We start from the raw sequence: 11,154 nt of genomic DNA on the forward strand, positions 1-11,154 counted from the left end.
TTGTTTATTTTTATTTTTTTTGGCATCTATTGTTAGGTATGCCCATATGATGACCACGGATATGCTCTAAAAGTGTGAAAAACATATTTTTCATTTCACTACACCTTTAAACCTAACCTGGTAAAGCCCCTCCCTCCGGAAAATCTAATTTCCATTTGATTTCAGGAAGGAGTCTGGCCTGAAGGCTTGTCTGGGCGTTTCTAGCCCGTTCACCAAATGGACGAGCCTATCAGCGTCGTCGCTCATCGTTCTGTGATTGACAGCGAAAGTTGGCCAATCAGGTGGCGAGTTCGAGTGAGCCCGAATGGACCCGAGTGCAGCCTGAGTGCAGCCGACCAAACACGAACGGCAGACATTGTTTTCTGTGGGCAGTTTCTACTTTTTACTTTCGGTTTTAAAACGCTCTCAAACTTATTTTTTGAGGCACGGAATTTACTTTTAAGATATCGTTTGGATAGAATTTAGTTGTTTAACTTCATATATGTGGTCAATTAATCATGACGACAGCCTATTTAAAAATAAAAATTCAGAGAACCGGCAAGGGCGTGCAGTGACACGCATTTATCCGAATAAGGCAACCTATTTTGGGCATGGCCATCTCAAAAGTCCCGTTGCGTCACATTAGTCTGGATGTGGTAAAAATGCACAGCTGATTGGCTGAAGGGGAACACTGCTGATTGGCTGAAGGGGTTGTAAGTCAACGGTATTACTCCCGCCCAACTCCAGCCCACAGCCAATATTGCAGAATGGGCGATCATGCCAGACTCACTCCTGAAATAAATGACAAATGAGATTTCCGGAGGGAGGGTTTAGCAGGCTAACTTAAACCCTCAATTCTTAGAAATGTCACTGTTGGCTCTGTACTTGGTCTGCTCTTTTTCCCTCTACACCAAACCTCCGCTGAAAGTAGCCGATCTACAAGCTCACAACGCCTGAGGATTCTAGGGTAAGTGCTTAATGTAAGAAAAAAATAAGTTCCGATCACACAAAGATTTGGCGGCCCCCCTGTAGTAACTCTGAGGACCCCCTGATCTAGAGGATGTGATTGCTATTGTGCAGATGAGAGATTTGGGACTCTCCTCTCCTCTCCTCTCCTCCTCACAGTACAGCGTGTCCCCATCATCCTGTCTCATGCAGCAGTAGTGAACCAGCGGTAATGAGCAGGTTGATGTGCTGATAGCAGTGAAAACAGCAGGGGGTTGTAGTTAGTAGCAGTCATTATGTCACACACTGCCAGCGATGCTTGTAGACATCCTGTCCTCCCTGACTCTTCCCCCCTCAGGAACGTCTGTGCGAAGTGTGTGTGTGTGTGTGTGTGTGTGCGTGCGTGCGTGCGTGCGTGCGCGTGCGTGTGTGTGTGTGTGTGTGTGTGAGAGAGAGAGAGAGAATGACTCACTCAGAAAGAGGGTCAGGTAAAGGTTGAGTATGTCTTTTTGCGCGGTGGAAGTTTGGATGTGCTTGTGTGCGTGTTTGCATACTGTATGTATTTAAATCACACACGCACATTAATTTGTGAGTGTGTGTGTGTGTGTGTGTGTGTGTGTGTGTGTGTGTGTGTGTGTGTGTGTGTGTGTGTGTGTGTGTGTGTGTGTGTGTGTGTGTTTAACCCATTAAGACCTGAGGTGATTCTTAAAAATGTTTTCTAAATCCTAATATTCTTTCACGATTTTTCAAAAATAGCAGATCTACAAGCTCATAGCGCGCTATGAGCTTGTAGATCTGCTATTTTTGAATAGCCAAAGACTAATCTAAAGTGACACAGATGCGTTCCAGGTCTTCATGGGTTAAGTTGTTAAACATCTTTGTTTCATACAGTAAATCTCAGAGAATTCCCCCCCTTTCTGTTACTATTTCGAAATTGTCCCCACTGTGATGTCATCTGTATGACAACTGTTCTGTTCTGGGTTGTGTTAAATACAGTTCAGTGAAATTATTTAAAAAAAAATGTTTTCAGCTGTGGTGGATCTATTGAGTCTCAACCACAAAGAAACAAAGTACAGGTCATATATGTTTCAATGTACAATGTTACACAATTTGGCAGTAAGAACCCATTGCTTTGGTCTTGGTCGAGCTTGGGTGTAAAATAATTTCAAGCATTTTAAAATGTGTTTACTGTATGTATTGGAACATGTAATGTGTTAATTGTATAGCCCACATAGACTGAGGCTGTGCTAACTTGGTCCTGGAAATGTGACTACAGAACTGGTCATATTTACAATGTTAACGTTGTTAACACACACCCTGTTTGGTCAATATTCAAATGAAAATAGGTATTGAGTTATTGTCTCCGCCAGGAGACTATGTTTTCGCTCTCGTCCTTCCGTGTGTCCACCAAGCTAACATTGGTCAAGCTTCACGTGACACGTGACAATATGTTGGGAAGTGAATGTTCACCACTTCCCCAACACCACTGAAGTGCCCTTGAGCAAGGCACTGATCCCCAACTGCTCCAGTGGAGCTGTGTAGTGGCCAACAGTATAAGACTGTGGTTGTACTAGTCAGCTCCCAGGTTTTAATGTGTCTGTCTGTCTGTGTGTTTCTATGTGCAGGGCGTTGCTGAAAATGAGCACTTGTGCTCAGCTACTACCCTGGGTAAATAAAGGGAAAAAAAAAAAAAAAAAAAAAATGTTGAAAGGGTGTGCTTTGATTGGCTAGCGAGACGCATGATGAAATAGAGTCCTATAAATAGGTGTGTCACTTCAAAAGATCATTTATATCTTTTGAAGTGAGGTAAGACAGGATTAATCAGGAACAGTACTGGCGGAGACCTGTGCTCCGAGGAGCACATTTTCTAGTTGTTTTGAGTTATTGTATCAAACCACTACTGTACCTCCGGCAAAGCATTGCTAGAGGTTACCACTGGGTTAAAGAGGGGAATAGATCTGTTCTGTTCAGCTTGAGAGTGACTAGTTTGACTGACAGCTACTGCAGGCTCCTTTCCATAATGGAAATCGGAGTGTGCTTGCGCGTCCACACCAGGACTGTGTGTGCGTGTGTGTTCACACCAGGACTGTGGGTGCGTGTGTGTTCACACCAGGACTGTGGGTGTGTGTGTGTTCACACCAGGACTGTGGGTGTGTATGTGCGTGCGGCCGTGCGCGCGTGCGTGTGTGTGCGCGCAAGTGTGTGTGTTTGTGCGTGTGTATGTGTGTGTATGCGCGCACGTCCGTACTTGTGTTACAATGCTTGTGAGTGCCAAACGTCAATGTACAAATAGCATTTATAAAATTGCTCACAAGTATAATAGAAATGTGTGTTTGAGAGTGTGTGTGTGTGTGTGTGTGTGTGTGTGTGTGTGTGTGTGTGTGTGTGTGTGTGTGTGTGTGCGTGTGTGCGTGTGTGCGTGTACCTGCCATATCAATCCCCAACCCCCCCCCCTCTGTGTCCTTCACCAACTGACCCCAAAACAGTGTATCCTCGGTATGCGTCTCCCCACAGAGCTCTCACTGAGCTGAGCTGCATAAAGCTGTCACCATTTGTAAATCATTTCCCACAGGGCCAATAATACGGAGCTCCCCCACTATCCACATGCCATACTGAGCTGTGTTGCACTGCAAGTGGAGATGGTACAGTATGTTAACATCCTCATTAAACCATTTCAACCAGAGGCGTCATTTCAGAAAAAAGAAAACCAACTAGAGGGTGTCCAAAAAAATGTAAACTAGAAAATAGATTTTTTTTCCTAGTTGACAATGTTCGCCTATAATGACATGCCCCAAAAATAGGGACACCAGGTTGAAATTGGGTGAATGAACGTATGGTTGCAAACAAGAAAACTCATGTCTAACGTGTGTCGCATGTAGATGGATTAATCTGCCAAAAAAGAGAAGAGAGAAAAAAAAGTGAAGAAAATACAAAAAGAGGACCCCGGTCAACGAAGTACAGTATATAAGATTTAAGAGGTTATGGGGATAGGAACCGTGTGTGTGTGTGTGTGTGTGTGTGTGTGTGTGTGTGTGTGTGTGTGTGTGTGTGTGTGTGTGTGTGTGTGTGTGTGTGTGTGTGTGTGTGTGTGTGTATAGCTATCTTTCTGAGGACCAAATGTCCTTGCAGAGACAGAAAAATGTTATTAAAGTTACACCATCGTTTGGGGGAAGGATTTTAGTCAATGGAAATGCGATAACAATACACTGTGTGTGCGCTTGCATGCGCGCGTGTGCATGCGTGCGTGGGTGCGTGCGTGCGTGTGCGAGCGTGCGTGTACATGTGTGCAAAGAACCTGCTCAGGACCTGCTCTTCATTTGTCTCAGTTGTCCGTCCGACCCCCCTCTGTCTGTCTCGCGGGCCCCCAGTGACCAGTGGGAAATTAAATATTAGGAGGGCCATCAATCTGAAGTCACTGTGCACTTAAGACCTCATTTAAATTGGTATATAGCATACACCCAGACCAGACATGTGTGTGTGTGTGTGTGTGTGTGTGTGTGTGTGGTGTGCGGTGTGCGGTGCGCGTGTGTGTGTGCGGTGTGCATGTGTGTGAGTTTGTGACAGAGATACAGTGAGAGCCTATTCTCCTCCCCCAGGCAGAGAGGGAATAGGTCAGCAACAAGAGTTAATCTGAGCCGTTGAGAAACCTATATACTCGCCTTCTTTTAATACATTGTATCGTGTCTGTCGGGCAGAAACCTTGTACTGTATGTGTCCAAAACTGTTACTTTTCAGGAAATGGGGGGGGGAAATTCAACCAGTGTAGTTATTATCTGAGTCATTTTAGATTTCTTTGGGCTATTTTTGATAAAATCGTGAAAGTGTTTTTTTTTAAAGCCAACATGTTTTACTCAAATCATTGCCTCTGGGAGGAGGTCCCTGGAACAAAAGAGATGGGGGGTCCGCGGCCAAATGCATATAATTTTGGGTGGTCCTTGACATGAAAATGTTTGAGAACCCACTGACAAAGAAACATACGTTTTTCAGAAAACTGTCAGGATTTAGAAGCGATTTTTCTCAAGCTCTTGTTGATACTTTCATAGGTTAAATATTCATGAACACACAGACGAAACTTTCAACAAATTACGAAAATTGCCGATCTACAAGCTCAAATGCGTCGCGGGGCAAATCTACGTGCATTAATTTACGAAAACAAAAAGTAAAGTAAAAATATGGAGATACAAGGTTTCTGCCAGACAACACGCACACGCACACGTACACTCTTCAAATGGGTCAGCATGATTGCAGCTGATTCCCAGCACTGGCCCCTCCCTCCCTCACCCCCCCTGACAAATGAGATTAGGGGAAAAGAGGGCGGTCCTAATTTAATAAGGGAAGTGGATTAGTGTGAAATTTGTGCTGATGGAAGCACTGCGTGTGTGTGCGTGTGCGTGTGTGTGTGTGTGTGTGTGTGTGTGTGTGTGTGTGTGTGTGTGTGTGTGTGTGTGTGTGTGTGTGTGTGTGTGTGTGAAAAACACCACACATGGTGAGTTAATGGGGGGAAATCCCTTTGCCTTTCCCAGGGCTACAAAAGCACTAATTTATTTCATCATTTATTTACTAATTAAAACGCACACGCACGCGCACAGGCACACGCACACGCACACGCACACGCACCCACACCCACAAACAATTCCATTCTGTGGCTTCACCTTTAGCAGTCTACGGGGGGGAAATCACAGATTACAATTACAATTATAATGGAATTGGACAGTTAATGAGTTATTCAGAGGGGACATCTATATTACATGATAGAACTGATACATGTATGGCCAGCTGTCGTTAGAATATATACTACACCCAGGTTCTGTACAATCTAAACTCTATACGCTACGTTGAACGTACGCACACGCACACACACACACACACACACACACACACACACACACACACACACACACACACACACACACACACACACACACACACACACACACACACACACACACACACACACACACACACACACACAGTGATAGATGCCTCCGCCTGTGTGTTGTGACTCTTGTGACAGATGGGGTGATTACACTACCTTCTTCTTTAACTCGTAACAAAGCAAAAAGGCAAAAAGAAAAGAAAAAACAACCACAAACAATCATTCTTTTGTGTTCAGTAAAAACACAAAAAAACCTGGCTGACCACCCACCACCACCCACCACCATCAACGTGTAGCCTGTGCAGGGTTGCCAGTTCTGCTTATTTTAATTTCCCCGCAAGATTTCATTTGAAAATAGCCGATCTACAAGCTCACAACGCGTCGCATCGCGACGCGTTGTGAGCTTGTAGATCTGCTATTTTCAAATAGCTGATGTACACGTTAAAGTACTCATTTGGCCCATAGTCGCTTCTTTTGGGCTGGTTTTCCTAGACCTGGTTGCTTGTTTCTCTCACAGAATCTGGCAACACTGGGTGTAACCGTCCAGACAAGGTGCGGCGGCAGGCTGCCTCGGTGAAATATGGGGGTGATAAGCCTCAGCTAGGCCTCCTGACAGCATACCGTGCTATCTTGATTTACAGTGGGGAGTCATGCGGGGGGGGGGGGGGCGAGCCATGCCCTCATACGGTGCACTGATTCACACCAAATGTGAATCTCTAGACTAGACGCACGGATGCCTCGTTGACTAGGTGTTCTTTTGTGGTTTTCTGGGACTGTCATGGCTGCCAAGAAAAATGCCCAATCTGATTTTATAGCTAAACGGCACACTCAAACAGTGGGGGTCCCCACATGATTTGGGGGGGTCCCCAGATGACAGTAAAGTGACAATTTAAGGACTTTTAAGACCTTTTCAAAAATAATCTAAAATAAAATGGAAAAAATACCATTACTACGTCAAAAGTAATCAACAAACTATACTCTAAAAACTGGTCAAGCATTGGCCAAATTGTCAAATAATATAAGAAAGAGGCAAAATTTCTGAAAATAGCCGATCTACAACAAGCCCAGCGAGGCTTTGTGGGCTTGTAGATCGGCTATTTTCACAATACATTCATGGAGAACCGAGTCATACAAAATGTAATGCCTCAACTCGTACAATTCCAAGTGCCTGTCGGGAGGTCCCCACAGTTCAAAAATGATTATTTTGGGGGGTCGCGGCCTGAAAAGGTTGAGAGCCACTGCACTGCAATACATTTCTGAAAACATTTGCGGAAATTGGGCCTCTTCCTTACTTCCTTCACAGGTTTTACCAATGATACTAATGAAAGCTCTGTTCCATTTCATGTGTGGTTCTCAAACCTTTTAATTTCAAGGACCCCCATAACTCTGAGAGTGTACAAATGGTTGCATTTTGGTTCCATTTTTGGTTCCATTTTTTGTTCCATTTTGGTTCCATTTGTACACACCTTTTTAAGGTGCCATTTGGAACCCCCTCAGGGAACCATGAGGGTCCCTGGACCACACTTTGAGACCCACTGGTGTAACAGAGTGTTTCCAGTGAGCCAAAATTCACAATATCATCACCCTGACTCTGTTTGACCAGAATGGAACAGAGCCTTCATTAGTATCATTGGTAACACCTGTGAAGGAAGTAAGAAGAGGCCCAATTTCTCTCCAAAATGGCTGCTGTGCATAGAGCCTATTCCCAATGGAGGACTGTCTCCACTCAGCCTTAGCAGTCCCCATTCAACGCACGGATCAAACAACAACCAATTTATTTGACCGCCGGCCGCCATCTGAAAATATTTTGTGCCAAGGACCCCTACAGGAGAAGATTTGTGTATTTTTGAGCGGTGCAACCTCTCCTAACCGCTCCTATAAGAGGGTTTAGGACCCATCCGTGGAGAAAGTTTTTCTTTCCGTCGTGAAAATTTGTCTTTCGCTGTGACGCCATTGGCTAAGCCTCGCAGGACGTACTGTGATTGGCTAGCGAGACGCATGATGAAATTAATAACTCATAAATAGCTCCGCTGGAACCTACACAAGGACACCTGGTGGTCCCCTGGAGGAAACCCACTTTGAAAACCACTGGGTTGGAAGGGGAGGGGCCAGAGGGAAAGGGAGGGGCCAGAGGGAACGGGAGGGGCCAGAGGGAAAGTGGAGGGGAGGATTGAGAGCAGGCGAAGCGAATGTGTTTTTGTAGCCGCGGCGTTCATAAAAAATGTAAGACGCTCTCTGCAGATACAGGGGGGGTCCTCCGAGGTAGCATCCATGAGGACAGCTTTGAACATCACCATCTATCAAAGCAGGGCCCCTTTGGACACGTAGATAACGTTTTTTTTAGACTCCCGTCGTTGCACGTTGTTATCTATTATTTTGGGTTGAATTCACACCATCAAGCGTGCGCTGTATTATTTATAGTGTCTGGTGCAGTTTAGATAGGTTGAGTTCTGACAGGGATATGAGTTTCAAGGTCAGTACCTCCAGTTGTCAGCACCTGTGGTCAACCCCCCCCCCCCCCCCCCACACACACACACACACACACACACACACACACACACACACACCAAGTATAGTGCTAAAATTCTAAATCTCTAAAAGAGGCGTTCCAAACCTTTTCTGGATGAGGGGCCACTTGATAATCTTGAAAGCGTTCGCAACCCAACCATCTGACCACTTAAACAATATAGCATCAGAATAATATGTACAAAATAATAATCTGTACATTGAAACATTGAAAACAAGAAGAGGTTGAATCTTCTTCAATCCTCTGCGACAGGGTTGCCAGATCTGCTTATTATAATTTCCCGCAAGATTTTATTTGAAAATAGCCGATCTACAAGCTCACAACGCGTGGCATCGCGACGCGTTGTGAGCTTGTAGATCGGCTATTTTCAAATAGCTGATGTATATGTTAAAGTGCTCATGTGACCCATAGTTGCTTCTTTTGGGCTGGTTTTCCTAGACCTGGTTGCTTGTTTCTCTCACAGAATCTGGCAACACTGCTCTGCGAGACCGCGACAGTCGTTGCGACAGTCGTTTCAGCGGTTACTGCGGTCCAGTCCATATATGGGCATATCTGTGTGCCCGTCACAGACTGACACGCAACCTGGAACTTTATACTTTATATAGTAGAAGAGTGGAGTTTTAACTCATAACTTGGAGAGCATCAGTGTGATGATATGTATGTTTAGAGTGGTGATAGAAGTGAATCTACAACCGTAATACATACATGCATGTTTCTTGATCACCAAACTACAGCCAAAGCATATATTGTGTCGTGCGTGATCTTTTTGCCGTGTTTTGCAGCATTTGTTCGTGATTAAAGGTGCAACACAATGACAGCGGAGCCGTGTTAAGGTGTTAAACGTTCGGACTGAGCGGGTTTCTACAGAACAGTAAGCAGATATTTGTGCCGGCACAACCAGGAAGACATGGGGAAGTTCTTCTACGCGGTGAGGAAAGGCTTCAAACCTGGAGTCTACGCCACATGGGACGAATGCAAGAGCCAAGTGGACGGGTTTCCATACGCCAGTTACAGGAAGTTCGGTTCAGAGAAAGACGCCTGGGCGTTTGTCAGAGGAGTCAAGCCGCCGCCGGACGCCCCGGCCGCCATCGGTGAAGCTGCTAGGTTTAAGACGGCGACAGCGGCCAACCTTCTGCCTAAAAAACGACCCCTGGAATACACCCCGCTGGGAAAGAAGAGGAGCCACTCACACATTGAAGAAGAGTTTCCATCCAAGAAAGTTAAAACATCAAAAGACGTACGCGCGTCGACCTCGGCAGGCCCCGACGGATTCACCTACATGGGCGACGCCGTGGTCGTTTACACGGACGGCTGCTGCTTCGCCAACGGACAGCGCGGAGCGCGGGCGGGGATCGGCGTCTACTGGGGTCCGAAGCATCCTCTGAACGTGGCCGAGAGGCTCCGCGGGAGACAGACCAACCAGAGGGCGGAGTTACGGGCGGCGTGCAGAGCTCTGGAGCAGGCCAAGGACGCCAACGTGGACAAGCTGGTCCTCTACACGGACAGCATGTTCACCATCAACGGCGTGACCAGCTGGGTGAAGAACTGGAAGCGCAACGGATGGAGGTCGAAGTCGGGAGGAGAGGTCGTCAACAAGGAGGATTTTGTCCGTCTGGACGAGCTGAACGCCCAGCTGCAGGTGGTCTGGCTGCACGTCCCAGGGCATGCTGGGTACGAAGGGAACGAACAGGCGGACCGGCTGTCCAAAGAGGGAGCAGCCAATTAAGAGGAGCAGCCAATTAAGGGGCAGCCAATTAAGGGAGCAAATTAAGCAATTAAGATATGGGAACGCATGTGTCATTTTCAGATTTCTTTAAAATAGCAGATATACATACAAGCTCATAGCGCGGCACTCGGTGCTGCGCTGAGCTTCTATATCTGCTATTCAAAAACGGCAGATATACAAGCTCATAGCGCGGCACTCGGTGCCGCGCTATGAGCTTGTATATCTGCCACGCTATGAGCTTGTATATCTGCCGTTTTTGAATAGCCAAAGAAATCTAAAAATCTAAAATGACAGATGCGCACCCGGATTGAGTGGGTTAAGCCTTTTGAACATAGGGGTCTTCCTTGTTTTTTCAGGCCTAGACACCACTAACCCGAACCCCTTAGTCTAACCCTAACCCCTTAGCCTGAGATAGAGATGAAGCAGGGACCCCTACTAGATATTATTGTATAAAAACATTAGTTTACACGTTATCCTTTCTATTAACCCATTGAGACCTGAAGCCGATTCTACATGTCTCCTAAATCTCAACAGTATTCTGAAAAACGTATGTTTCTATATCAGTGGTGCTCAATCTTTTTCACGTCAAGGACCCCCAGAATGATATGTATTTGGCCGCGGACCCCCATCAAAATATTTTGTTCCAGGGACCCCCAGAAGCAAAGATTTTAGTTAAAAATGTTCGCTTTAAAAATATATATATTCAGAAAATTTGCACACATTTTCACGATTTTTATAGCAGATCTACAAGCTTGTAGCGCGGCACCGAGTGCCGCGCTATGACCTTGTATATCTGCTATCTTTGAATAGCCAATGGGTTAATATAAAAATCACACCCAGTGTGAAGAGAGTGGTGCCTTTGAAAGTGTAACTGGTTGCATCCTTGTGTTGCAATCAGCACGTGACACGTGACAACATATTGTCACGTGTCACGTGAAGCTTGACCAATCAGCCGTGCTCGGACATACGGACGGACACACGGACAAAGTCAAATGTAGGAGTGGTTGGCACCACTCAAAAATTTTAAAAATTGTTCCTATCACAAAAAGATTCGCTGAATCGCTGTTCTGTAACTTTACATTTTACAGTGTGGATTGGGTT

The 11,154-nt window shown here is 45.7% G+C and overlaps 1 protein-coding gene across 1 annotated transcript; it reads left to right on the forward strand.

Moving 5' to 3' along the window:
* Positions 1-9,234: 9,234 nt before the first annotated feature.
* LOC311040110 (ribonuclease H1-like) lies at positions 9,235-10,053 on the forward strand (the record flags this gene model as incomplete). The annotated part of the gene is made up of 1 exon (XM_084050183.1): positions 9,235-10,053. One exon carries the CDS (start codon positions 9,235-9,237, stop codon positions 10,051-10,053), a length of 819 nt encoding a protein of 272 aa, XP_083906309.1.
* Positions 10,054-11,154: the final 1,101 nt, after the last annotated feature.

Source organism: Gymnoscopelus microlampas (genome assembly GCF_963454915.1).
Source record: "Gymnoscopelus microlampas genome assembly, chromosome: 23".
Classification (NCBI taxonomy): Eukaryota; Metazoa; Chordata; class Actinopteri; order Myctophiformes; family Myctophidae; genus Gymnoscopelus; species Gymnoscopelus microlampas.